Below are 27,861 nucleotides of genomic sequence, written 5' to 3'. Positions count from 1 at the left end.
AATGATTTTGCAGGTAATTTTAGGTTACAACTATGTTTGTAATCAACTACATTCGCAATAAAGCGTTTTTGAGAGATAGAAAGACCGGTTTCTGCGGACCTGTAAAGTTTTCAACATGAGTGCCAGATACGACCGTGCTATCACTGTTTTCTCGCCTGATGGTCATTTATTCCAGGTTGAATATGCTCAGGAGGCGGTAAAGAAAGGCTCCACTGCCGTAAGTTTATATCTTCAACGTTACCAGCAAAATATCCACCTTTGACTGGTATGGAATGGAACGACAAGTTTGAATTGAAACATGTCGACCATGCATTCCATTCACAGTTTCGGATCATAAATGCATTGTCATCTTGTCAAAACATCATAATGCCATGCAAGTTTTCCAGTCAAATTATTTCTTTTCACCAGTCTAAAAAAAACACAGCACGGATATTTCGCTATTAAATTTTACATTGTAATATTATCAAATGTTACAATTGTATATATGAAATAATTTTCTTTAATGATGCTCCACTGACATTTGGTATTTTTCACTATCAAAAACAGGAGCAGACGATTAAGTATTGTTCTTCAGTTACAAAAGTTTCTTACTATACACCATTACCACCATTGAAAAAATTGAGCTTTTAATTTTACTTCAAGTTGAAAATAATATAATTTAAGGCAAAGCCTACTCCAACAATGTTTGAGGTATAGCACGACGAGACACCTTTGGAACGTTGCGTCGTGTGTAACCTCTAACTTCCGATAGGCCATTTACCCGATGCTGAGGGTAACATTTTCAAAGTTTGGATTGTGACAATATAAAATGTTTAAATCATATTTAAATTGTCATCAATGTCAAATACCTACCTCTTTTTTCATAAATCAACAAATGCAAGTATTTTGACAAAATCAGCTGTAAAATTCATCTAAAACAAATATTTACATCTCCTAATGTGACCCAGACAAAATTTCATGATGAAAGCGATCCAGTGACAGTCTATAAAAAAGTTTCAAAAACAGGTCAAAATCAGCATTTAAAGTATTCACAATGGTAAATTACCCTTTGGAATTTTCAAGTCAGCATTGGGAAAAAAATCAAGGAGTAAAATCAGCATTGAGTTTAAAAATAGGGGGTAATAACCCTTTGACCTGAAATTTTATCTGGAGCTCTGAACAAGAAAAACAATATTTAACACAGGATACTTCTACTTTGACTTTCTGCAAAAATATGTGACTGAGGCTACAAAATATATCTCAACGTCATTCTCTGTTGCCAGGTAGAAAATTCCGAATCAAATGATCACTTAAAAGTTAAGATTCAGGAGAAAATGTAAATGTTAGATTCAGGAAGAATAAATTGGAATGTTCATCTTTCACTAATGTTTTGATTTTGAAATTTTTCAAAGGATAACTTGTTTGTAATCACGCGAGATTGTGATTTTGTAATCATGTCAGAGTGTGACTTTGGATACTGTCTTGCGCAACGCTGGATCTTGTGTTGACTTCCGGTTTCCAGATTTCGTGAAAGTTTTCCAACTCTACATACATTGGATGATTTACATAGAATAACGTTACCGAGACATCTCTATTACAAGAGTTAGCTGCGCTCTCTATAAAAATAAGTGCATCCCATAAAAATTCCATGGCACTAGGCCTATATCCTATACTGGGTCGCAATCAGTTACCTTGATGTACCAATTACCGTGATTTCTGCGCAAGCTCTATCTCCTGCACAATTTTTTGGATTTTTTTAACAGCTAAATCATGGTAGCCATGCAAGTGTTGTTACATGAACGAATTACAGAAATAAGAAACCAGCAGCTAAATTCAAAACACAATTTAATTATATATACAATATTATACAGATATGGTTTACAATATCTAAAGTAATTTGTGGTGATACAAGAGTAATACGATAATTTAAAGTGTTACTTATCTGTATGCGAATGTCCTAGTATAATCCTTGATCATTCCAGGTTCCGAATAAACAATAATCACAAATCTACGAGGAAAATGAATGTCCACAGATAATTTGTAAAGTTCCAGGCAATATGAATAAATCCTCACAATGCATTGTAACAATCCACAGATAAAGTCACAATAGCCCCCCAGTAGAATCTAATATGGAGCTGTACAATTCTTGATATGTCTAATTACAGTTCTGATTAACCTTGAGCAGCTGGAGTATATATAGCTAAAACCCTAATTCAAGAATATTTGGAGAACCTACTTCTAACAAAACACAATTAATAAATAAACACACAGAACATTCTGGAAATATATCATTCTAGATCCCTACTTATAATCAACATGTTTACAAACATATTTGTTTTATTACATGATAATATTCTAGAAAGTTCTATAAACCTAAATTAATTAAATGAACTTTATAGAATGTATTGATAATATTTATATCTATAGGAGTTATCTCCCTTATTTAATAAACTACAATAGACAATAGATAATAGACTCTGAACCAAAATTACTTTTTAATGACAATAAGTTGAGAGCTTGCTATCCTTCAACATACTGCATGTTGTGTGCCACATATGTATTTAGTGTCATACATAACAGTGTTCAAACAGTCATTCAACAAAAACTGTTCATTTGCAACTGATATTGCTAACAAATCTACATTTTCCTTTTGAAATAAAAGTTTGCAACACTCAATCACAGCGGGGAATAGCTTGAAATCATGACTTACTTGCATATACTAATCCTGATATTTCATGAAAACATTGTTTATTTTGAGTCATTTTCAAAAATCGCCTGCATCAAAGAAAGTCAAAGTATGCAAAATAATGGCTATATGGCAAGGTACCGATGGGGCATGGATGGGTAGGACTGTGAAACAGAAGGTAGTTTTTACGTGGTGCATACGTCTTATGTTTACTTTTTTTTCAAACAAAATAAATTAAGATGTAATTATTGAATTTACCATAAAAAATAACTATGCATTACAATTATATTATTCCACTAAAAGACCTTTTGTTGTACTTTAATGAAACACTAAACTAAGTTTTGTAAGTCCTTTCTTTTTGAAATCAATTGGTAACTGGTCCTGTAGTTATACGGTACCAATTAGCGGTGAAAAATATTAAGTCAAATGCTATTCATGCCAATATTCGTTTGTGCGTTGAGCTTTTTTGCTCCGAAAATGAAATCTGTTTGACATCCATTATGTTTTTGATCAGCACCACTTTATATGACGATTACTGTTTGCTTGACAAGGATTTTTAATTGAGAAGGATTTGTCAAGTGTCTCTTCACACTGCAAATATAAACACACAATACACCTATGAACTGGAATAAAAACCATTTTTTGTCAACAGATATTGTCTTATTGAGTTAAATGTAAAGATTGAAAAATTTCACAGTCTAATCCTTGTATTAAGAACGGAAGATTTGAAAGAAATGTCGTAAACTTTCATTTAAAAAAATATGACATCTCATGAATGACAGCTCACTTCAAAAAGTAAGAAGGTTAAGGTTATCCTGGGAACTGCCAAGCTACATCAAATATTGCATTGCCACTGGTGAATACCAGATGAAAATCAGTCGTTGCCAAACGTCACCGACAGTGCATGCACAGGCGTTTGGCTCTATAGACATTTTTCTCTCTATATATATAAAACTGTGTCAAGGTCTATAATTTGGTCAGCCATATAACACTACCCAATTTCAGAAACCAGTATTTAACCAATGTTGAATACTTTGGTGCATACATTTTTTCATAATTATGTAATTTTAATACTTACTTGACAAAAAACGTAAGTTGGTTAAAGTATGTTTCAGAAAAATACAAAAATAAAAGCAAGATGACTATAGCCTGTTTCAGAAAAGAAACCTTAAATTGGTCTCAAATCAGTGTTTTTCCTGCCTATATATTTGGGGTCAAAATAAGGCCCCATTCCAAATTGTATTTCTTGTTATTTTTCCCAAATCTATGTCTAAATTTCCCAAATCAGTGAGCTGACGCATATTTTGTGTGACGAAACTAAAAAATTCCGTAAATCCCAAGTCTGAACATTGTATTTTAATATCCATTCTTACACTTGATTATTAGAGAAGCATAATTGTCTATTTCTACCTTTTCCTAAATTTCCATAAACACTGCATGTTTAAATTTTTCATTTCCTACTTTTATCGCACAAAATTTCCCAATTTTCACCAGGTGGCAATTTCCCAAAATACCCAGGAAAAACACTGCAAATAACGGCGCCTCTCTCGGCCAATTACCCGCGACGGTCAGACTGATTAGGGAAAATATGTTACTTATAACGTTAAAAAATTCCCAATTTTGCCCGATCCAGAAATTGGTGGGACGTTCTGTGCAAAAAAATACCGTTAACTGAACCATGTTGTTTATACCATGATATCCTGATCGTCCCACGGTTTATTGTTGCAACACTGTTGTCAATTAAATTTGCATTTAAAATTCAACAATATGATCCAACATTTTTTATTGTAACATGAACTGATTACCATTTATTTACACACCTTTTTATCAAAATTATGTTTGCAAGCACATTTTAATGGCTCACATTTCCACTTGGCTGCCATGATGTTTCTTGTTATTCTGGAGGTTATAATATTTAATTTAAAATGGTAGCATGTCATTTGGTGCCTGACATTTGATAATGACAATTGGATTCTAGTTCTACAGTTGATGATGTTTAATTAGAAAGGGACGGAGCTAAAACGTTGCACATCAATCATACCATACACGATGAAAAAGACATCACAGGGAGTTGTACATGTCAAAACATCAAAATCAGAATTTATATTCACAATTGTGAGACAAACTTCTGAAACCAAAATAAAAGTTTTTTTTAAGCGATTTGAATTTTCAAATAAATCACAAGTGGGACACACAGTTGCGGGAACTGGCATACTGGTCATTCAGCTATTCTTTGCCTATATACTTTTGATTGACAGGTCCAGAAAATGGAATGTTAAAACAAAGTTTTTTAAACCAAGCACACAAAATCTATACCTTATGTAATGATTTGATGAACTTTTCCATAGGTTGGTGTCAGGGGCAAAAGTATAGTCGTACTAGGGGTAGAAAAGAAAGCTGTTGCAAAACTACAGGAGGACAGGACAGTGCGTAAAATTGCTCTCATTGATGACCATGTAGCCCTTGCGTTTGCAGGTAAGTGTAATAAAGTGGTACCTCGAACTCTGAGCTCTCTGATACATAATGTGTCTCTAAAAAAATATTATTATTGCAATTATTATTATTTTTTATTTTTATTTTATGAAATACACTGTGACTAATGTAAATTACATTTTCAATCCTTGAGAATACTAAATCAATGTTCCAGGATTCTTGATTGTTAATTTTTTGTAACAAATTACATGCCATAATTACAAAAGGAAACAATAACTTTCCATAATAATACATGTAGATAAATCTGTTGACTGATGATAGTTAATGCTTGGAGCACAAGACTAGATAAGTCACTGTTTAAAATCCTTATCATTGTTCTCATGGTGACTGATGTTAATTTTTTTTTATAGGTCTGACTGCAGATGCCAGGATTCTCATCAACAGGGCACGTACAGAATGTCAGAGTCATAAACTTATTGTAGAAGATCCTGTCACACTCGAGTATATCACACGGCACATTGCTCAGCTAAAACAGGTAAAATCATAGCACATTGCTCAGCTAAAACAGGTAAAATCATAGCACATTGCTCAGCTTAAACAGGTAAAATCATAGTACATTACTCAGCTGAAACAGGTAAAATCATAGTACATTGCTCAACTAAAACAGAAAACCATAGCACATTTCTCAGCTAAAACAGGTAAAATCACATGTACATTGCTCAAATTAAACAGGTAAAATTATAGTACATTGCTCAACTAAAGAGTTGAAATCATATTACATTGCTCAACCAAAACAGGTAAAATCACATGTCACATTGCTCTGTTAAAACAGGTAAAATCATATTACATTGTTCATTTAAAACAGGTAAAATCATAGTAAATTGCTCAGTTAAAACAGGTAAAATCATAGTAAATTGCTCAGTTAAAACAGGTAAAATCATAGTAAATTGCTCAACTAAAACAGGTAAAATCACATGTCATATTGCTCAGTTAAAACCGGTAAAATCATAGTAAATTGCTCAGTTAAAACCATAGTACATTGCCTTACCAAAACAGGTTGAATTACATGTAAATTCATATGTAAGAAGTCTGTTTTACTGGGAAAATGAAATTGTAGGTAAGATAATTGTTTTGCTTCTTGGTTTAACTGTGTACATTCATTTTTTTTCACAATAGATGTGAATATGATTATGGGCAGTACTGCCAAAATTCATTTTGAACTCTATTTGACTTTGTAAAATTGAAACCTTTGCATTGTAAGTCTTTAATTCTCTTGACAACATGTGAATAAATATTGGTGATGAATAAATGATAATGACGTAATTAAATAATGTAAAGATTTTTTTCACAGAAATATACCCAGAGCAATGGTCGACGACCGTTTGGACTGTCAGCGCTGATTATTGGTTTTGACTATGATGGCACCCCTCACTTATATCAGACAGATCCATCTGGAACGTACCATGAGTGGAAGGTAGGGGTTTTACTGAGCAGCAGAGATTAGAATAAGAAAATATTTGATGATATGTCAATTAGGGCTGCCGCGATACGGCAGAAGCGTACCACGATATATTGCGATACACAACAACTGTATTGTGATATGTATTGCAATATTTTGACCTTAACATATGTGTTGTCTATTTTGTATATATTCCATAATAAAAACACCCATTACATTATACAAACATACAGTGCTATGTTATGTAGTTTTACATCGATTTGAACCATGTTGTTGAGTAACAAAAATGTTCAAATGTGTTCTTGTTTTAAAAAAATACGAGTCTGTTTGTGAAAACGCTAGGCTAACTGTTACAGACGATCGTAACCTAATAATGCAATAACTAAACATGATAGTGTCTGCAAATATTTACACTTTTGAACCTAAATGATGAACAAATTTACGTACAATTGTCCTGGCAAAATAAGCTTACGATCGTGATTAAACTTCAAAGGGCTGACCGGCTTGCAGTGTTGTTTTGTCACGTGTAGGAAATCGAAAATGGCGGCGGACGATGAAGCCTGAAAAAGCTGGCAAAATCCCTGCAGCCATGTATTCACCGGGCCTTAAATGTGTTTAGAGAATTAGATATTCCGGTATTGTTGATTGATGGAGCGAATCAGCTTGATAATATTTCAGAAACTAGCCTAATGTCATATTGTTTATATTCAACGTCATGCAAATGTTTGAATCATTTGAACATTATACACGTTAGTTACAAACATTTGACCGACATCTGAATCGAATGAAAACGAAAAGGATACCCACATGGCTTCATATTATCGGAAAGGAAAACAAATACAACTTGCTGGTTTTGTTTTAATGACAGGACGTTTTAATTATATCAAATTAATGAAATTATGATACTAAGAAAATATATCGTAAAAAACCGGTACAGGTAAACTGTATCGCGGTACAATATTTTTTGGTGGTGTATTGCAATACCCCAATATACCGGTGAACCGCGGCAGCCCTAATGTCAATCCCAATATTGGACTATCTGGCAGTATGTACTCATGGGGCTGTGGTAGGGGAGACTGGATTGAAATGTCCCTACTTATTACCACAAGCCCTCCATCTCTGGGTATTTTTTGAATCCCCCCATGTGGGGCAGTTGCCAGATACTGGCCACTGGTTTGTGGTTATTTCTCCAGGTACTCTGGCTTTCCTACAATGCTAAAACCTGTCAGTCCTTAAATGACTCCTACTGTTACTAGGAAACAAAAATCAAACCAAAACATGTACACATTGTATGATGATGGAGTGCAGCTGCAGTTATATAGTGAAAATTTGATCAGTTTTGACAATGTTTTGCTATGTTTTTCATTCAGAAACCATAGAGCACATCTTTGAATTAACTTTATGTTTTTTCATAAAGATGTATACGAAGTACCAACATTTTGCAGTTAATGTTATAAGTTTATAAGGTCACCTGACCGTGACCTATTGCGATAGTCTTTTGTCCGTCGTCGTGCATTGTGCGTTGTCCATAATGCGTTAACATTTCCTTGTGAACGCGATAACTTGAGTTAATATGAATCGAGCTTAATGAAACTTTGTATGTAGACTAACATTAGGAAGGTCTTGGATGAGTTTGAAAATCAGCTTGATTTGACAGTAATTTACAGAGTTATTGCCCTTTGAACTATTAACTATTATTGGACCTTGTAAATACAATAACTTGAATAAATATGAACCAAGCTTAACAAATCTTTGTTTGTAGACTAACATTGGAAGGATCTCAAACGAGTTTGAAAATCAGCTTGATTCAACTCTTAACTTAATTATGCAGTTATTGCCCTTTGCAATAATAATTATTGAACCTTATGAACAGGATAATGTGAGTTAATATGCACCAAGCTTAATGAAATTAATGTCTGTAGACCTATTAGATCTATGTCCCTAATTCGTGAACAAAAGACATCTGTTGCCTAGTAAATGACATCACTAATTTGTATCAAATATCAGGTAGCCTTTAATGCCCTTGGGCCTCTTGTTCAATATTGCACTCTTATTGTTTCTTAGACAAAAACTCTCAAAAAATAGGCATAAAGTGACAAAATTTTCACATAAATTTGCCTTCTTTATGCATATATTGTATGGTTACCATGGCAACTACCGGTAACTTGAACCAAGACTGCAAAATAAGATAACATTCACCAAAATCGAATCAGCGAATCAATTTACACATAAGGAATGTTTTAAATATGACAACTTAATTTCTTAACACTTATTTAAACAAATCAATGAATATGGGGCCAAAAAGGGCCCAAACCATACATAGTCTACAATTTGACTGTTTTGTCATCGAGATATATATATCATATATCATATGTTTTAATTTTTGTAGGCAAATGCCATTGGACGCAGTGCTAAGCCTGTAAGAGAGTTCCTTGAAAAACATTACACAGAGGAAGTAGCTGGGAGCCAGGAAGAATGTATAAAACTGGCCCTTAAGGCTTTACTAGAAGTCGTTCAGTCTGGGGCCAAAAATGTAGAGCTGGCTATAATGAAAGAAAATGAACCCCTCAAGGTACAGTAATATGTTCTGTGAACCCCTCAAGGTACAGTAATATGTTTTGTGAACCCTCAAGGTACAGTAATATGTTCTGTGAACCCCTCAAGGTACAGTAATATGTTTTGTGAACCCCTCAAGGTACAGTAATATGTTTTGTGAACCCCTCAAGGTACAGTAATATGTTTTGTGAACCCCTCAAGGTACAGTAATATGTTTTGTGAACCCCTCAAGGTACAGTAATATGTTTTGTGAACCCCTCAAGGTACAGTAATATGTTTTGTGAACCCTCAAGTACAGTAATATGTTCTGTGAACCCCATCAAGGTACAGTAATATGTTCTGTGAACCCCTCAAGGTACAGTAATATGTTGAACCCTCAAGGTACAGTAATATGTTCCCCTCAAGGTACAGTAATATGTTCTGTGAACCCCTCAAGGTACAGTAATATGTTTGTGAACCCCTCAAGGTACAGTAATATGTTTTGTGAACCCCTCAAGGTACAGTAATATGTTTTGTGAACCCCTCAAGGTACAGTAATATGTTTTGTGAACCCCTCAAGGTACAGTAATATGTTCTGTGAACCCCTCAAGGTACAGTAATATGTTCTGTGAACCCCTCAAGGTACAGTAATATGTTTTGTGAACCCCTCAAGGTACAGTAATATGTTTTGTGAACCCCTCAAGGTACAGTAATATGTTCTGTGAACCCCTCAAGGTACAGTAATATGTTCTGTGAACCCCTCAATGTACAGTAATATGTTCTGTGAACCCCTCAAGGTACAGTAATATGTTCTGTGAACCCCTCAAGGTACAGTAATATGTTTTGTGAACCCCTCAAGGTACAGTAATATGTTTTGTGAACCCCTCAAGGTACAGTAATATGTTCTGTGAACCCCTCCAGGTACAGTCATATGTTCTGTTTCCAACAGTAGGTTTATGGTGCTTACCTCAACAGTTTATTTTCTAGTATCTTATTGATCCATTGGTCTGAACTGACTCCTTAAGGAATTTTGTAAAAATGTTAATCAAAGCATATAAAATCGAATTGGGTACTGTATTCACTGTAATTGGTGGCCCTCCCCCTATAAGCTCACCTCCCCTTTCCTGGAGAAGAGTTAGTTGTATAAACGCTCTCATCCCATAGATTTAACAATGTTTTACAACATGTGATGCCTCTGACATCAGCATTGTATCCCATATTACATGAACTTGTGAGTCTTTTACATGTGAATCTCGGCATCATAGTGTATCTCAAAGGGTAAAAGGCATATTTACGATTACTGTAACAGATCAATGTACCATGAGTATTTAAACATGACTGATTTTTATGTCCACAACTTACATTTTGATTCATTAATAAGCGCGCCCCCTTTGTTACAATTGGCGGCTAATTACAGTCATTACAGTACTACTGACTTCAATTTTATTATTTATGTTTTAAAATGACCAGATGAGTGATCAATCCAAGTCCTTAGAGTCCCGTGTTATAAAAAATGTTGAAGAATTTCAATTATTTAAATGTTTGAGTATCAATGCCATGGATTTTGTAACATAAATCTGTGTCCATTATTTGTGTGTAAAACACTTGTCATCACACCCTGATCTGTAACTGTTAGGGAAAGTTTGAAGGTGTTACATACACAAATGTTATAACCATCAAGTAATGAACATTTCTTCTTCAATGTTTCAGATGTTAGAACTGGAAGAAGTAGAAAAGTTCATCACAGAAATAGAACGTGAAAAGGAGGAAGAAGCAGATAAGAAGAAGCAAAAGAAAACAACAAATTAATGACTCACACCTGTATTTATTATAAGACTGTTGACCATAACACAAAGAGAGTTGTTAAGCAATTGATGTGTTAATTGTATACAAGGGAAACTTCTGAAGAAGACACTAAACATGGAGTAACTGCCAATATCAGGCTTGGAATTTGTCCAAGTGGCCTACATGCATATCTCTTAGTTGTGTCATCTTTTGTCATCTAAAACACCCTGAAGTGAAGTGATTATGCGACAGTGCTAGCACTCCTGAGTGCTTTCAACTTTTTTCACTGTTAAGTGCTTGTACTTTCTGTACATTAATAAACATAAATATTTGTGATATGCACTACTGAATTAGTTCATTTACATGAATAAAAGAAACCATTTCATCCATTTAATTTATAATACTTTGTTTTTAGTCCACAAAACCAGAGCTGTTCAAATCAACTTACGTCCTTACTCCATACATCCTTCCTTTCTAAAATTACATATTGTATCATTATTTCTCATTTAGGGTAAAATAGATTTTTCTCAAAGCTGGAGTTAATTGTGAATGGGGATTAATTATGACCACCACTTCTACTGAAATTACTTTCATTTTCTGATCTAATTGAATGTAGAATAAATATGGAAACAAAACAATTTGCAAATTAATGTTGCACACAATAATGTATCAAAATATGCCAGATGGTTGCATTCCCTCTTCTTCTCCTTCTTCTTTGACTTTCGTGAACGCCGTCAATACCGTCAACACTGACGATTATGTCACGGTGATTTGTAGGGGTGCAAGGCTGTGAAGGAATTAAGTGATTTTGTTTTTTAATATATAAGGGCTGTTCCAGCAAAACATATATGGCACCCAGGGAAGGCACTTTAAAAAATAGTATGTGCCATGGTGGGTTCAAAATAAAATCCCTTCTGTGCCAGGGTGGCGTTTCAATAAAATTACTTCTGAGGGTGGGTCTATCTGAAGCACTTTTTGAAATAAAATGCAAAATTTGTGTTTTATAATGCTGTCAGTCATCCTGACTACAAAAATAACTGTTGAGAAAAATGTTTATTTCTGACAATATTTAATGTGTTGTTCATCTTCAATAAAAAACAATTATTTTATTTTCTAAGTGTTTTGATATAATAATGACAGAATATTTATCTAAAACATATTGTATTCATTCAAACTTGACAATGATACAGAGAAACAATGGATTAGTTTTGGCAAAATAACAGATCTTTATTTAAATTCACTGGTATTAAGTTGAGGAAAAAGTGACAGTTCACAAGCTGAATCGTGAATGTCCAGATGACTATTCTTGCAGTGCGTTTGAGAAATACTTTGGTATCTTTAGTAACTAGATTTTCCGCTGGTTCTACGAGGATTATACCTTATACAAATTTAGTAATAGATGCAGCACATCCAACAATTGCACCATATACAGTGCCATTTTGACTTCAGTGATGCTAGAAATCAAAGTATGTCAATCCAAAAAGATGACGGAGCAAAATAAAAAATTAAATGGCTTCTATGTCATGGTCTTGTTAACAAAAAAATAGATATGTGTGGGGGTCAACAAAATTGAAAATCGCTTCTATTGGTGGGTCTCCCAATTTCAAAGTGCCTTCCCCCCCCCCCCCCTACCATATATGTTTTGCTGGAACAGCCCTAAGATAAAAGAAGGGCGCAGAGCTAGTGCACGAGGGCTTCAGGGGCTACGTGGGAAATATGTGCCTTGAAGTCCTCAAGTGTGGTACATTGTACTGCTGCCTCACCAAGAGGCATGGACTAGTACCTCAGTAATTGAGATAAACAAAGATAAGCTTTCCTTGAAAGTTGCACTTTGTAGGTCACTGTGACCTGCTATATGTACATTAAACACCTAGGATCACCTAGTTATTTCTAAGCTTTTTAAAAGCTCTGTGAAAACTTCTTCTCAAACCGTGTCACAGACAACTGGAACAGTTTATCAACAACAGTTGTAACTTCCAAAACCATGAACTCATTCAAATCTCGTTTGAACACAGCCTGGAAACAACCTTCAAAATTCAGCCTATCATGCTACAATACAGGAACCATCAGAGAAACCATCTGGTACAACCAGTAGTAGTCACAGACTTTTGGTATGATATCAACAACGATGAGTTAACAGCGAGTTTATAGGTGGAACCTTCGACCAATTGTGAAATTCAATTACCTCGCAATATACTCATGGCCTTAAAAGGTGAATCTATATAACAAGTATCAAGTTTCAATGTCTCGTAAAGATAGAGAGCAAGGACAAGCAAATTAAGGCCAATTAACAAAGCTGACTATCTGGTAATAATGGTTGACCCATATACTATTTTAACTGGACATGTAAGGTGAAAACAAGGGACCACATCAATTCACTGTTAACTGTAGACAGATAGTTCCAGATTATCCTTGGAATATCTTGGACAGGACAAATGTCCAGTTTTAGGAGGTGACGGTCAACACTCCCAAGGCATAATATCACTACTGTGACATTTCAAATAAATTTATTTTTGACAAATTACAGATTTACTTACACTTCTTGGTTGTTGCCAGGCACTAAACACATGCCGATGGTTTTTCTCCAGATACTGTGGCTTCCCTCAACCTCCAAAGCCTAAGTCCATAAATGACCCAGCTGGGGCATTAAATAAAATCAAACAAACTTCTACTTACACCCATTAACTGCTAAATTTATATTGATGCAACAAATAATTGAACAATAGCAAAAAATCAATGATTTTATTACCATATTCACATAATAATAACAGGTACAAAACACAGATATTTAACAACAAAACTTCACAAAATGTTTTAATGATAAATATATATAAATATAGCAGAGAGGTTAAAATTATACTTCAATGATTGAAGTTTCCCTGATAAAGTCTGACTATCAATTTACAAAATTACATACAGATGAACATACTGATACATTAATTAGCCTTTTTCACAAAATACCCTGAAAAATCACTGTAAGGGCTTATATGGACCTCAATGTACATGTAGTCATTTTAATTGTTTAGTAACGACAATTAAAATGTTTGTATCGCTCCTGACCACCTCTTGTAGCCAAGTAACATTTACAAATGAGTGGACCATATATACAGGTCTTGTATTTCAATATTTTCAATATCTCATATCATTGCTATTTTCAACATATTAATGAATACATGAGTTTGTGATTAAGGACTCTTACCGACCGTGCATTCATTTTACCAATCTAAAGAAAATTATATGTGTTCAATGAACAGTTGAATTTGCGTTCGACTTCTCCAGTTTAAAGTGAATAGTCGGGCAAAGAAAACCAGTCTAAATGCGTTCATTGGCCTTCCAAAATTCTCACATATTAATACGATGGTCAAGTTCTGTCAAGTTTCCCAGTTATGACCATTGCAATAAAGAAAAGTTGAAAGCGTTGAAAGCGAGGCTGTGTGGAAATGTAACCACGGACATAGTGAGCCGGGAGGACGTTTTAGGATTCCTATACTTTAAATTAATTCCTTCGTACGCAGAAAGATTTTGACAAGAGATTTTATTTTTCTATTTCATAAGAAGTTATACTGGATACATTCACACCATTTTTACCGACTTTAGCTATCCTTGCAAGACTGTTCACTTTAATTATTGGGATAATTCAGTACATTAAAATTTGCACATATTTGGAAGCAAACCAGTTCTAATAGAAATTAGATTATTTGGTTTTATTGTGATATGCCATAAAAGCCCACTGTAGTGAAATGTTCAATCTAGCTTACTGTCCGCCATAACACAGTGGCCAAATGTCTTGTATGCCGAACTCTGATCCTTGCCAATGTAGTAAAGAAATGTTTGTCTAGAACTAATCAAATCGCTCTTACAGTGGTGCATTTACCTTGTTAGATGCATGTTCTTGTCAAAAAAATTTTCATCAACTCCTCAGAGGTTATGTATTACATTTGTTTAACATGCATGATTTTGGCTCGGGTATGGGCACAGCATGCATTTTGTACCTGTTTAATTGTATTGATCAACAATTTGGAATTTCAACAGTTTCAATCAAAATACTAAACAACGTCGTGAAATTTGTCAATATTTCTTGTTATATGTTTCATAAGGAATATAGAACAATACATTTATGTCATATTTTGCTTCATGGTTATGTAACAGAATTAGCCTCACTGAATTGTCCCTTTAAGTGGTTTGTTGTTGTTGTCATATTAATCTGTTTACTTATAAAATACCTTATTTTCTGGACTATTAAATCACAACTTTTCTTTGGAAATCGAACTGAGGCTTATACCTGGGTATATGGCAAAAACTAAAACCGGACATGGTTTGAATAAAAAAAATTTGATTCACATGTGGAAGTCATAGATAACAACAAACTTGGTGATTTTTCATGGTTTTGAGGCGAGTATCAACACAGATTTAGTTCAAAAGCCATATGAAGGCCTGTTAGGCTAAATTAGTCAACCTCACCAATGTAACTGCAGTCAAACCTGTATAAATTAAGTGATCAATAAAGGGAGCTGCTTAAAACAGAGACAAACATATATTTGATATAGGCTCATTGTATAACGTTTATATAGTGCATGAAACAACATTTTCAATAACTATATGATAATTGTCAAGTAGCTCTTAAATAAAGTAAAAGCCATGATCAATTACAGTCTGTACAACATATTGTAGACACGTTGCTCATAAAAAACCATTTATAAATTATGTGTTGAGTTTATGTAATAACTAAACAGTTTGTATTTGTTTCACAGACGATACCCTATCAGTTCTAAACTTACATGAACTGTTAAGAAATCTATAATTAATTCTTTTCATATGAGTCACCTTTTACATTGCTATCATGTTGAATGAAAACATAAAAGAACTTTTAAAGTTAAAAACTGATAAAAATCTATTACCGGTAATATATAATAATAATTAAAAAAGAGAAGCTACACAAAAACTTCTAGAATCCTAATACAACATTTGTATTTCATTTTCTGTTGTATTTTTTTTTTTTTTTTTTTTTTTTTTAAATAGAAAATATATCTCCCTAACAGGTAAATTATCTATATAACAGCTGTTTTGTCAGAAAGCAAAATACCAATAACTATACTGTAAACCAACTTTCTTTCGTGGCTACTTAATGTTTCAATTTAAGTTTCAAAGTATTTTTGAAGAGATTAATTAAAGTTTTAAGCGGATTTGAAATTAAATGGAGATACCTTTGTATTTACCATTTTTTTTATAATATGTAAGAATTGTAGAATATAATCCACAGGTATTAACTTTCACAATTCAACTTGATTGCAAAATTAAATCATCCGTGAAAGAAAGTTGGTTTATACAGTAATCAGAATACAGTTCTTGACCAGTACTATTGAATTTCGATAACTATCGGTTATAAAAATTGGTCACACTGTCTCCAAATACAATTAACCCTTTTAAATAAACAAACAAATATTACTTTTCTCCCTTTCCAAATAAACTTTTCAAGTTTTCTTGTTATTATTTATCCAGATCTATGTAAATACAGCAAATGATTGTTTTCCTGTGTTGGGTGCATATAAAAGCAATATCCACTACCAACCAAAGACCTCAGAGTACAAGTCGACATTGGCATACCAAACCGGTTTCCCGCCCTTGTTTACATTGCAGTGCAGAATTAGAGGATCATTGTCTTCCCAGCACGCTGACGTTAATGCGTCCCCCCAACAGGTGGAGTCAAAATACAACATTTGCATAGTTTTCACATGAAACTCGTGAAAGTTTTGAATTTTTTTGAAGTGTTCACGATATGATGCAATACTAGCCACCTCGAAAAAGTATCGAACGTAGGAAGAGCATCGCGTGCGCCGCCAGATGTCCGTGTCACTAAGAGGTACTGCAAACGGATGGAGGAAGGCAGTTTCTGGTCTTGTTAATGGTGTTATGTTAAGAATATGTGGTTGAACAGTATCCATTTCAACTGAGCCGAATCTATTCCTCCACCAATCTGGGATTTCTGCCACTTCACTTCGGGCCACATTCATGAGAGTGTGCATGTTTTTAATCTTAACTGAAGGCTTCATTTTCCCACCACAAGACATCTCGCACACCGTTGTAAAAGTGGTCTTGCCTATGTGGGCAAGACTAACTGTTATATCTAGTGGGGCTTTTGGGGTTATTGTCTCATAGAAGTCTTTTTTCACCTCAAGTGAACATGCTTTCACTATAGAGCTGAAGTTTTGCTTGTTGAGACTAGTATAGTCCAGGAATGGTACGCCGTTGTTGTAGAAGCCAGCATGCTCTACTCTGTTGATCATTTCAAAAACCCTCCAAATATCAGGCTGCCCTAAAAAAGATAAACAAACAAAATTGTCTTGAGCTTTTGTCTTTCAGTTATTGTTATAATGAACAGAAAAGATAGTATTATTAATGCAATAGAGCTTTAGTAGACCACTGATCAAGAAAGGATAGTAATCTATATCAAAATGCTTTCAGTCAAAATTTATGAAGGGGTGCCAATTTCAATGACCAGGTCACCAAAACATGTACACATGCTGCTGCAATGTTGTGTAAACTAGGAGACCAATGAATCTTAGTTTGAGTTATAAAATGTTAAATTGACTATCGATAGATATGTCTTGTATGGTGATATCAAACAATTATCCAAAATTAACTTCCATCAAGCCACTATGCATTTGACAAATATACCTGTAATTATAACCCCCCCCACCCCTCAAATTAAAAAAAAAAAAAAAAAAAAAAAAAACTCCTCTGTCTCCTGCCCTAAACCCTCTTACCCCCATTTTTAACAAAGGGCATAACTCTGAGAAAAGTGGAGGCATAGAATTTCCAATGTTGTACATGCATATCTAAGACTATACAGTCAGTGTAAGTATTATTGCCACCAAGCTTCATTGAAACAAGCAAATTTGTTAATTTCCATCCCTGCTTTCAGGACATATTGTAGGTAAACATTATTGAAGTTAGGTTTAACCTTGGTTGAAACATGAAAAAAATAAACTGAAGTCTTATTCCGAAGTAAGACATTTAACTTTGTTACCAAATTTGAAGAAAATCGGTTAATATTTATTACAGTTATTGTACGGAAGTGGCAGAAAATGATTTTTTTTTTATTAAATCAAAGGGCCATAATTCTGCTTATTAAGATCTGCCAAAATTAAGTGGCGATCGAACTTGGCTAAGCCCTTAAGGCATTTAACTTTGTTACCAAGTTTAAACAATATTAGTTTTAACATTTGTTAGTTATTACACAGAAACTGCATGACATTTGTAGTAAATAAAAGGGTCATAACTCTTTTAATTAACATCTGCAGAAAGAGTTGATCAAACCTGGCCAGGCACTTAAGGCATTCAACCTTGTTACCAAGTTTGAAGAAAATGGGTTAATATTTATTACAGTTATTGTACGGAGTGGCAGAAACTGACTTTTTTTTTATTTAAGCAAAGGGCCATAACTCTGCTAAATAAGGTCCGTTGAAAGTCGCTATCGAACTTGGCCGAGTCCTTAAGGTATTTAACCTTGTTACTAAGTTTGAAGAAAATGGTTTACATTTGTTTCACTTATTGCACAGAAATGGCAGAAAATGACGTTTTTAGTAATTCAAAGGCCATTATATAACTTCGCTAAATAAGGTCCATCAACAGTCGCGATCGATCTTGGCCGAGCCATTAAGGCATTTAAGCTTGTCACCAAGTTTGAAAAAAATTGGTGTACATTTGTTACAGTTATTGCACGGAAACGAAGTGTTACAGACAAACGGACAGACAGATGGTTGATTGTTTAGTAAAAAAGGGATGTAACTCTGCAAGATATGGAGGAATTTTGTTCTAATATATACATGGTAAAAACATTTTTGCCACTGACTTATGTTGAAATCCCTCCAGTAGTTTAGGAGAAGTAGACTTAGACAGTGACAGTGTCGATTGTTGCACATGTATCTACTGTACACATAAGCAGATGGACAGACGGAGAGTTGGACAACCTGAATCCAATATTCACCCAACCTCTAACTTCTGCTTTGAGTAGCATTATTAGCATATTTTGCTTGTTACGAGCATTTTCATTGGCTTAAAAATTTCCTTTATCAGCCCATAGCGTCGCCGTTTGTAACGTTGCTTGTGATTGGCTGAGATAATGGCGTAATGATTTCATAGATAAAAGAGTCCCAAAATGATTTATTAATTATATTTAGTAAATTGAATTATAAGGATTAATTTGAATAGATTTTTAATGTTATGAAGATATAACACAAACATCTGAGTGTACTCTCATCATAAACTGCTTCACGGTTTATTTAGAGTACACTCGGATTTTTGTGTTATATCTCCATAACATAAAAAATCTATTCAAGTTTATCCTTAAATAAATTAATTATCATATTTGCATTACTTTTTAATATATAACTTCACCCAATAGTAATATGCCTTTGGCCTCTTGGCTTAAGAAATAAATAGAGTGAAAATTAGAAGTCGGTGCACTGTGTAGACAATCAGTTCATAAGAAATATGAACATGCAGGCATTGATATTTGGTGAACTTAGACCTCAAATTTACCTGTATGGTCAATGTCATCAAACCGCAGTCCAGGTAGTACAACCAACATGTTCTTGCCATTATTGGTGACATTAATCTTCAGGTTGAGGGAGGGATAAGACCTGCCAAAATAAAAAAAATAAGCTTGCATCAAAAATGTGTATGTGTAATGCATGCAATGACTTAGAGAGGAGAAAATATAGCAGCCAGGGTTTGAACCTGGGTCCTCCGAACACTATCTGGATCTTAGCTACTATTGTAGCGAAAAAGATATTGCATTCTGACTGACTTTTGAAGGCGTAAATATATCCCGCTACGACAGCGCATTCTCTTAATTACTAGTGCTAAGCATACTTCAAATGCTTGAAACAGGATGAACAAGTTAAACTTGCCAATTTTGCAGGTAATCAAACAGAAGCTGCAGCAGTATGCTAAATATCAAATGAGCTACCTTACTTATCACCGATGATTGACCTTATACTCCAACAATGTTAAGAGGTATTTAGCACATCAATTAATTATTTCACACTTTGGAAACATTATGACATGTTTTATCAACGGTCAGCAAAATAAGACCTGATAAGGTATCGGCTGACCAGTGCACAGGTCATGTTATGGGAGTTATACCATTTACAGTAAATGTATATGAATACACATACATGTATACATGTGTATACACTCCCATTCTGCTGCAGAATGGTGTCATTTACTCCATTTATCACTCAGCTGATGGACCCTTTGCTAGAGCCATTTACCTGACATTATATAGGCCTTCAGTCCATAAAAAACTTCATTAGGCATACTATGGGGTATTGTTTTAATTAGAGGTGTGAATATTAACATCTACATCTACCAAATAATCGACCTACTTCATCATATTGAAGATCATGTCGATATTGTTGAAGGTGTGGCTATGAACAGGGGAAGAGAAGAAAATAATTAAATCAAAGATGAAAGCGAGTTTTGAAGGAGTCAAGCGACTTTGAGATTACAAGATCTTGCGGAAGAGAGTTCCAGTCTTGGATAGTGCGGGGAAAGAAGGAGTGTTTGCGAGAATCAGTTCTATAGTAATGTATTTGGTATGCAAGTGTATGGGAGTGTCTGGTAGGGCGTAACTGTGAGGTCATGTATTGGTCTTATTTAATAGCTACTATGCCGTTAGTGATTTTTAAAAGCATAGTAAGCCGTGCGTTTTTTCTTCTAGCAAATAAGCTAGGCCACTCTAGGTGTTCAAGCATGTCACTAACGCTTGATGTGTTATGGAATCTGTTAGTGACATATTGAGCAGCTCTGCGTTGGACCATTTCTAGCTTATTAATGTCTCCCTTCTGGTATGGGTCCCACACTGTACAGGCATATTCAAGTGTGGGACGTACTAAAGATTTGTATGCTTGTTCTTTAATCTTTTTTGAATTAATTTTGAGGTTTCGTCTAATAAAGCCAAGAGTCTTATTGGCTGTGCAGGTGATGTTGCTGATGTGGGAGTCCCATTTGAAGTCGTGTTGGATTGTTACGCCCAGATATTTTGCCTTATCAGTGTGTTCCAAACAGTGACCATGAAGATAATAATTATGTTTGATTGAATATTTAGTCTTGGTAATCGAAAGAACATTACATTTCTGGGGGTGGAATTCCATTTTCCACCTTTTTTCCCAGTCAGCTAGTTCATCTAAATCATTTTGGAGTGTTTCTGAATCTTTTTTCGATGTAATGGTTATGTACGAGATAGTGTCATCGGCGAACAATCTAACTGAAGATGAGAGTTAAGTGGCATATCATTGATGTAATATAAGAACAAGCTTGGGCCGAGAACAGAGCCCTGGGGGACCCCCTATTCTACAAGGAGTGGTGGGGAAAGTTCGCCATCAAGGATGACAGATTGTGTTCTGTTCTCAAGAAAGTTTTTTATCCATTTGTTAACGTTTATGGATAAGAAGAGTGTGACTGACATTATCAAAAGCTTTTGAGAAGTCAAGAATCAGCACATCTGTCTGTTTGTTATTTTCAATATTTCTGGAGACATCATCTAAAAATTCTAATATTTGAGTTTCACATGACCGGGATTGTCTGAAGCCATGTTGGAGAGGATAGAGGATGTTATTTCGGTCGGCATAAGACATGATGTTACTTACTACAATATGCTCTAGGAGTTTGCTGCAGATACAAGTGAGCGATATTGGCCTATAATTTTCAGGACTATATTTATTACCTTTTTTGTAGATAGGTGACACATGGGCTACTTTCCAGTCTGATGGTACATCACCTAAAGCTAGTGATTGCTTAAATAACAGGGTTAGAATGGAGGCAATTTCTGATGACATTTCTTTTAGGAATAATGGTTTGATGTTATCTGGACCTGCAGCTTTGGATGGATTCAGATTATTTAGGAGTTTTTGGACTCCCTCTTTAGAGATATTTATACTCTCAAGTGTAGGATGGTCGGTCTGTGGCATGTTGTATTGTTGTTGGAATTGTTCCCTGTTTAGGTTGGTAGCATATTAAAATATTATTTATTTATTGTATGGGTGTTTCATGCTACATACATGTCGATTTATAATATAAATAGCTCTCTGTGTTGTTATTACGTGTTTAAAATCCACCATCGTAAACTTGATTTGAAATGGTTTATCGCACAGGAGACTAAGGCCGTTTTCGTTTATTCGGAACAACCGGTTCGACCGTTGGTTAAAGTAATTATTTCAATTATAAATCCTGACGGACCTGCAGTATTTAATACAGGCCTGTGAGGGCTTTGCCAAGGCTCGTCTGAAAACAGTATAAAATCACCAGGTCCGTCTTTAATTAATAAACGAACTAATAGGTCCAACCAGTCAAACCGTATAATCGGAAACGGCCTAAGTTAAGCCAAGAGGTTTGATTCCTTGTCGCATGGCACACGATGAGAAAGCGCGTTTCCGGACTTTCTATTGTTCTTCTAATCTATATAATTTGTCAGTGACATGTACCTAATGAGCCTCTTTGTAGCTTGTTTCATCATATTGGATTGAGTATGGGTTGTGCATGCATCTGTGGTCCTATCCGAGTTCCAGCAGAGCTAGCGTCTGAGCGTTGTTGTTGTGGATCAATTTAATTCGGAACTCATCGGATTTAGATGGTTTCCGAATGAAAGAAAAGAGAAAAACATCTTGTAAAAGTTGTTTATTATTATTCTAATTAAAGAAACATTTTGCTACACTACTTCTTTATCACTTCTTTAAAGGTCTTTACAACTAATATGTATAATAATGATTTTCAAATAAATATTTCAGTGTCAATTCTCTGCGGTCCTACAACATGGCGGCGCCCAAGTAAAATCGAGCTCGTAAAATCTACTGAACTGAAGGTAAAGTGCAACTTGAAATTTTCAAGAGAACGTTTGACCTGACATTTATCAATTAATGTTTTGACTAAATAATCAATCTTAAGTATAGAAAATACATTGTTCTCATTTGAAACGTGCAAATCATACTTTTACAGTTTTATACTTAGTGACACATGGGCGTGGCATCATTGTTGATTTTTGCCTTTTTGACAAAATTGATGTAGAATCTACCTGCTGAGAGATGATTACAAAACCAAAAACACAAAAATCATTCCACACTAATGAGTGTGGTCTGTGACAATGTATGACCGTCACTCATGGAGTAAGAGTAAAGACCGTTTGTACTTAGTGTGACATGTCAGTGACGATGTATATTTTACATACTTTACTAGTATACATTGTATGACCGTCACGATGGGTTTATGGATATTTTTATATGGTTTTCTGACTTGCAATCGGTATCCGGGTATTTCACAGTTGTTGACAAACCTTAAGCACATACAGCCTCGCCCTGCTCTTTGATAGGTGTTCGCTCCATTCATTTGGGGCCCCTGGCCATGGCACAGGCCTGACTTAAGCTCAAATTCCCTTGGACAGCATGGAAAGCACAATGAAACTAGTGTTGCATTTGACTGGGTCAATTATCAGTGACATTAACTAAAAGGTAGCTCAATCGGTAGAGAACATTTGGTTATTGTAAAGTTTGGAGGTCCTGGGTTCAAATCCCAGCCTGGTCGCTACATTTTATCCTCTCCTGTTACAATATTAGCAAGTTTGCCAACCCCTATTTTAACTATATTGGGATTATGCTTAGCAGGGAATATTCAAACTGTCAATTCCAGGGTGAAGAAGGGAGGGAGGACTCGGGCCAATCATCAGTAACTAGGTAACTCAGTTGGTAGAGTATTTGGCTTGTGCTCTGAGGTCTTGGGATTGAATTCCTGTTACAACGATACTGGATGGTGACTAGCAGGGTCAGGATTTCTAGTCATGAGGCAAGTCAGCTATAAAAACAGCAAGGACAGTTAATGTGCTGAGGATCGATGTCTGTGGTTGAACCTATGAAAGCTTTTGGATGAAGTTTGTGAAGTGAGGGGGTGTGTGGGGTATGATAATTGGCTTCGGTAATTTTAGCTGCAAACATGTAGTCCATCAGCTAGCTTTTGTGGCTGTGCAGATGTGTCATAGCAAATCAACATTAAGCGCAGCCTGCTCTTGGATGGGTGACCAGGTCATGCCATGGATTGCACATCGTCCGTCATGCTTCATGCGACTTTCGTTTACATTTCCTTGTGAACACAATAACTTGAATAAATATATACTGAACTTAATGAAACTTTGTATGTAGACTAATATTAGAAATATCTTGGACGAGTTCGAAAATCAGTGTGATTCGACCATATTTGATGGAGTTATTGCCCTTTGCACTAACAAATATTATTGGACCTTGTGAACATGATGACTTAAATAAATATAAACCGAGCTTACTGAAACCTTGTAAATTTGTATGTAGACTAACATTTGAAAAGATCTCAGACAAGTTCAAAAATCAGCCCTTTGCACAAATAATGATTATTGGACCTTGTGAACACAATAATTTGAGTAAATTTGAAATGAGCTTTATTAAACTTTGTATGTAGACTAACATTGGAAAGATCTCGGATGAGTTCGAAAATAAGTGTGATTCTAATCTAACTTAATTATGAAGTTATTGCCCTTTGCAATAAAAATTATTGAACCTTGTAAACATGATAATGTCACTTAATATGCACCAAGCTTAATGAAACTTTGTATGCAGACTAATATTGGAAAGATCTTGGACAAGTTAGAAAATCAGCATAATTTGACAATAATTTATGCAGTTATTGCCCTTTCTACTAATAATTATAATTGAACCTTGTCAACACCATAACTTAAGTAAATATGAAATGAGCGTAATGAAACTTTCTTTGTATGTAGTTATAACATTGGAAAGATCTCGGATGAGTTCGAAAGTCAGCTTGATTCGACTCTTAACTTAATTAGGCAAAAAAAAATATCTATGTTTCAGGTACCCCTACCCACCCTAGTTTTTACCTCCGAACTTAGCTATTTTATCACACTTTTTCAAAACAAAAAATGTAGTGTGTGAAGTTTTCAGCCTAGATTTTTAGAGAAGTATATCCAGATAAAGTTAAATTACAGTAATGAGATATAAAAGACTTCTAGCCAGCCTAAAGCATGAGAGACAAATTACTTTGTTATGTAGTAATAAAGCAATTGAACCAATACTCAAAAAAAAAAAAAAAAAAAAAATTTAATAAATAAAAGGTTTTAAAATTTCCGACCGACCTACCCTATTTTTTTCAGTCATGTAACCTGAAACATGCATATAATTTTTTTTGGCCTTACAGAGTTATTGCCCTTTGCAATAAAATTTAATGAACCTTGTAAACATGATAGTTAATATGCACCAAGCTTAATGAAACTTTGTATGTAGACCTATTAGATTTATGTTCCTATTTTGTGAACAAAAGACATCAGTTGGCTAATGCCGTACAGTGTAAATGATATTACTTATTTGTTCAGCACTTGAAAATATTTTCATTGTCTGTGTCTGTTTTTTTCACTCATGGAACTCAACCAACAGTTGGATGTAAAACAGGATAAAAATATCTGATCCTTGTTTCAAATTCAAACTAGGGCAGATAATCTAGTATTATGGTAAAATTCTGCTGTTGAAAAACGTAACAATTGAAGTCCATTACCAGAATAATAAAACCTTCCTTGTTTTAATGTTTACAGTGAAATGCGTTCAAGCGTCCGAAATTGCCTTTCGGATCATTCAAACCACAAATCATGTGAATAGTTTCAACCAGTCGTAAGCGCGTTTATCGGCTCAGAATAGCGTCAGTCAAACTGTGGGCGGAGTTTAGAAACAGCGATAGTCTAACTGAGGGCGGAGTTTACCTGTTGTAAGCTGTTACACATTCAAGAACTTATGCAATTTCAATCATTAATACCGCAACAATTTGGTATACAAAATCGTAAAATAAAAACAGAATTACATGCATGTATATAATCATGACCTACATGTACATAGCCATAGTCACAGCTATGTTAACGTGAGTAAAAATTTGGTATTTGGTATCTTAACTTTACAATGCTACATGTATTTTATTTGAAATCACAGGAGTCAGAGAGTCCTTACTTTATACATGTACATATATATATATGCATTCCAAACGTCAAATTATGCTTTCTTGAACTACAATAAGAGTGTTTTTAGCACAACTTATCATAGGTTTGAATACATATTTACAAGCACACTTTTAAACATTACTATTACAATTCATACAACCAAAAATGCATAATTAGAGGTGAGATGTCTGCTTCCGGATGAAACATCTTCATTAGGCCAAACAAATATCTGTTTAGGGTTACCCGATCGACCCTATTTTTTGTACCTAAAAGGATACTCCTATTAATAGTTTAACTCTAGGCCAATCTGAGCTGTTACATGTAATACTTCTTTCTTAGTTCATATTGTTAAATAAAGAGTCAAGAGTGAAGACACTAATGTTTAATCATTTTATTGATAAATAGGAGCCACATGTGTTTCGTAAACAGCTCGCTAAAGAATCCCAACCTACCGACCCTATCTTTTTTTTGCCAATGTAACCCTAAACAGATATATTTTAGCCTTATACATGTATACAATGTACATGTATACAGCTACAACCGTGTATGTTCCAAGGAACGTTTTACGAAGCTGTCAAGATATCTATAGTGTTATTGTCTTCGATAATCATATGGTACGATTGACTTCAAATCATGTTTGAAACCTTTTTATCTACAAGTGTATGCTAACAAATCTTTGGTACAAAGGTGTGACCAAGTCAAATCAGTAGATCCCTTTGAAGTCAACATTGTTTGCGCTACACCACATGGAGTCTAACCAATCGAGGCAACTTTCCAGAGTTTTCATTGGCTGTCGTTACAGAATGTTACAACATTTGAGGGAGGAGTCTAATCCCGACGCTTGAACGCAGTTCACTGTAAATTAAAGATCTTGGAATATTCAGAGGTGAAAAGTTAATGAAATTGAGTACCAGCTGGGTATGCTAATATACTAAAACAGCCTCTACATGTATAAAGCCATTAAGGTTAAACCACAGGCGTTTGGCTCTATTGACATTTTTCTCTCATCTGTATATGTGATACTCACAGGGACCTGGCACAATTTTTTTAAAACTAACAGTATACATATATATATGTATACTATTGGTTAAAAAATTTTGTGCCAGGTCCCTGTGGTGATACTGTGTCAAGGTGACATGATGTACTTATCATAATTATGTACTAGGTAACAATGGTATTTAAGTTCCAAGAGAGTGTCCCAGGCTTATTTCATTTGACTATAGTTGATGTTATATCAAGGCATTTTGGTGCTTATTGCATCTCTGATTGCTCTTCCATCCATTTATGCACCATGAATCCCCCAGTACTTAATAAGGATTGCAGTATATGTAATTGTAAAATGTTAAACCTTAATTATGTCTTAATTTTTCCATTTTTGTCATTTCCAGGTTTTGCAGAGCATCGTGGATCAAACAGGTGTGTATTGTAGCTAGCAAAATTAAGGCATGATAACTAACGTATTATGTACGCCTATACATGTATACAGTGTGTCGTTTAATGCTTCGTCTTAATGAATTCATGACATAAATGACTAACCAGTTAAGCTGACATGATAGAGCTAAAAAGTTTTCAGGTAGTACATGTATTGAGGTTCAAGATACGAAGTCATTAAAAAATCAAACCAAAAACAAGCCAATTTTAGCCCAAAGTTATAAGAAATTCCTGTGATATAAAATCAGAATTTTTTTTAAAAAAAATATACCAAGTGACCTTGAAAGTGAGTTAGGAAGAAATTGCATGTGTTTAAAGGCCCACTACCATTCCAGAGCAAAATATAAAGGTTTCTTAAAAACATTAATAACATCAGAAAATATATACCCATGGCCTAAGGCTAAGATGAAGTTACAATACCAAACATATGCAGGATTTCCTGCGTAATATGTGATAACAGTGAAGAGTCATTTCACTGTTTTGTCGTTAGGCGTAATGATAGTCAACTACCGCACAGTATTTATAAGATGG

The 27,861-nt window shown here is 34.6% G+C and overlaps 3 protein-coding genes across 3 annotated transcripts in view; 2 read left to right on the top strand and 1 right to left on the bottom strand.

Moving 5' to 3' along the window:
• Positions 1 to 60: 60 nt before the first annotated feature.
• Positions 61 to 11,271, top strand: LOC138315213 (proteasome subunit alpha type-7-like). The gene is made up of 6 exons (XM_069256063.1): positions 61 to 217; positions 5,014 to 5,140; positions 5,509 to 5,633; positions 6,450 to 6,572; positions 8,947 to 9,129; positions 10,803 to 11,271. The coding sequence occupies exons 1-6, from the start codon at positions 116 to 118 to the stop codon at positions 10,899 to 10,901; spliced, it is 759 nt and encodes a 252-aa protein (XP_069112164.1). The 5' UTR covers positions 61 to 115; the 3' UTR covers positions 10,902 to 11,271.
• Positions 11,272 to 13,605: 2,334 nt separating this feature from the next.
• LOC138315212 (uncharacterized) lies at positions 13,606 to 22,504 on the bottom strand. The gene is made up of 3 exons (XM_069256062.1): positions 22,364 to 22,504; positions 19,419 to 19,519; positions 13,606 to 17,190 (listed from the first exon to the last, which is right to left on the bottom strand). Exons 1-3 carry the CDS (start codon positions 22,393 to 22,395, stop codon positions 16,439 to 16,441), a joined length of 885 nt encoding a protein of 294 aa, XP_069112163.1. The 5' UTR covers positions 22,396 to 22,504; the 3' UTR covers positions 13,606 to 16,438.
• A 166-nt stretch (positions 22,505 to 22,670) lies between these two features.
• Positions 22,671 to 27,861, top strand: part of LOC138315210 (anoctamin-10-like) — a 46,107-nt gene continuing 40,916 nt past the window's right edge. The window contains exons 1-2 of the mRNA XM_069256058.1: positions 22,671 to 22,740; positions 27,288 to 27,315. The gene's annotated coding sequence lies outside the window, so the exon portion shown is untranslated. The remainder of the gene's footprint in view (positions 22,741 to 27,287; positions 27,316 to 27,861) is intronic.

Source organism: Argopecten irradians, chromosome 2, assembly GCF_041381155.1.
Source record: "Argopecten irradians isolate NY chromosome 2, Ai_NY, whole genome shotgun sequence".
NCBI lineage: Eukaryota > Metazoa > Mollusca > Bivalvia > Pectinida > Pectinidae > Argopecten > Argopecten irradians.
The sequence above is the reverse complement of the archived record's forward strand: the minus strand, read 5'-3'. Positions and strand labels throughout refer to the sequence as shown.

Excerpts from the sequence above, each read along its gene's own strand:
- LOC138315212 (XM_069256062.1), bottom strand. The coding sequence starts at position 22,395 with ATGATGAAACAAGCTACAAAGAGGCTCATTAG. Across the intron at positions 19,520-22,363 it reads GCTACAAAGAGGCTCATTAG|GTCTTATCCCTCCCTCAACC; the intron begins GTACATGTCACT and ends TTATTTTGGCAG. Across the intron at positions 17,191-19,418 it reads TGATGACATTGACCATACAG|GGCAGCCTGATATTTGGAGG; the intron begins GTAAATTTGAGG and ends TATCTTTTTTAG.
- LOC138315213 (XM_069256063.1), top strand. The coding sequence starts at position 116 with ATGAGTGCCAGATACGACCGTGCTATCACTGTTTTCTCGCCTGATGGT. Across the intron at positions 218-5,013 it reads TAAAGAAAGGCTCCACTGCC|GTTGGTGTCAGGGGCAAAAG; the intron begins GTAAGTTTATAT and ends ACTTTTCCATAG. Across the intron at positions 9,130-10,802 it reads AAGAAAATGAACCCCTCAAG|ATGTTAGAACTGGAAGAAGT; the intron begins GTACAGTAATAT and ends TCAATGTTTCAG.